This window comes from Priapulus caudatus, unplaced genomic scaffold, assembly GCF_000485595.1.
Source record: "Priapulus caudatus unplaced genomic scaffold, Priapulus_caudatus-5.0.1 Scaffold13738, whole genome shotgun sequence".
In the NCBI taxonomy this organism is placed as follows: Eukaryota; Metazoa; Priapulida; class Priapulimorpha; order Priapulimorphida; family Priapulidae; genus Priapulus; species Priapulus caudatus.
Genome location: NW_014590799.1, coordinates 1 through 1,052, shown reverse-complemented (window position 1 = coordinate 1,052; position 1,052 = coordinate 1). Strand labels below are relative to the sequence as shown.

Genomic DNA, 1,052 nt, shown 5'->3' with positions numbered 1-1,052 from the left:
CCCGATATTCTGGCTATTGGTCAGTTTTATAAGGGCTGGTTGTACGGTGGTGGTTTATCCAGCCAGAACGTATTGGCTTACGGTGATATTCCTGACAAAGCGAACGATTACTCCGCCGCTAATCTTATGATGCCTCAGGGCGCAATCATAAACGGCAAGCTTGATGAAGTTCATCCGATTGATTTACGTGATCCAAATGAGATTCAGGAGTTTGTGCCGCACTCATGGTACAAGTACCCTGATGGCGTAAAAGGTTTGCATCCTTGGGATGGTATTACAGACCCCGACTTTGATGTTAGCTCAGCAAAAGGCACTAGCCATAATATCGAAGAGCTTGATGAGGGTGCCAGTTATTCATGGATTAAAGCGCCTCGCTGGAAAGGGCATGCTATGGAAGTTGGGCCGTTGGCTCGTTATATCGTCGGATATGCTCAGGGGCATGAGTACTTTACCGAACAGATTAATATGACGCTTAAGACGCTCGATGTACCATTGGAGGCTATATTCTCAACCTTGGGCAGAACGGCAACGCGAGCACTGGAAGCACAATGGGCAGCTGATCAGCAACTCTATTTCTTTGATAAGTTGATTACTAATATTAAAAATGGCGACAGCGCGACTCACGGTGGTGAGATGTGGGATCCGAAAGACTGGCCTAGTGAGGCCAAAGGTGTTGGTTTTACTGAAGCACCTAGAGGCGCACTGGCTCACTGGATAGTAATCAAAGATACCAAAATTGAAAACTATCAATGTGTTGTTCCAACCACATGGAACGGTTCACCACGTGATGAAGCCGGAAATATTGGTGCCTTCGAAGCTTCAATGATGAATACTAAAGTTGAAGTGCCAGAAGAGCCAGTTGAAATCTTGCGTAATGTTCACAGCTTTGACCCCTGTCTTGCTTGCTCGACGCACCTTATGACGGAAGAGGGTGAGGACATTACAACAGTAACAACTGGCCCAGTCGGCTCATAACGGGAGAATAATGCTATGACTACAATAGTAACAAAATCCCGTAGTGAACCAGCCGTCTATGTCATGAAGCACCAGTG

General features: G+C 46.4%; 1 protein-coding gene across 1 annotated transcript; it reads left to right on the top strand.

Moving 5' to 3' along the window:
* Positions 1 to 129: 129 nt before the first annotated feature.
* LOC106820468 (uptake hydrogenase large subunit-like) lies at positions 130 to 975 on the top strand. Its single transcript, XM_014824984.1, has one exon. It carries the CDS (start codon positions 130 to 132, stop codon positions 973 to 975), a length of 846 nt encoding a protein of 281 aa, XP_014680470.1.
* Positions 976 to 1,052: the final 77 nt, after the last annotated feature.

Bases quoted from the DNA above. Each gene is read 5' to 3' on its own strand.
- LOC106820468 (XM_014824984.1), top strand. From the start codon at position 130: ATGCCTCAGGGCGCAATCATAAACGGCAAGCTTGATGAAGTTCATCCG.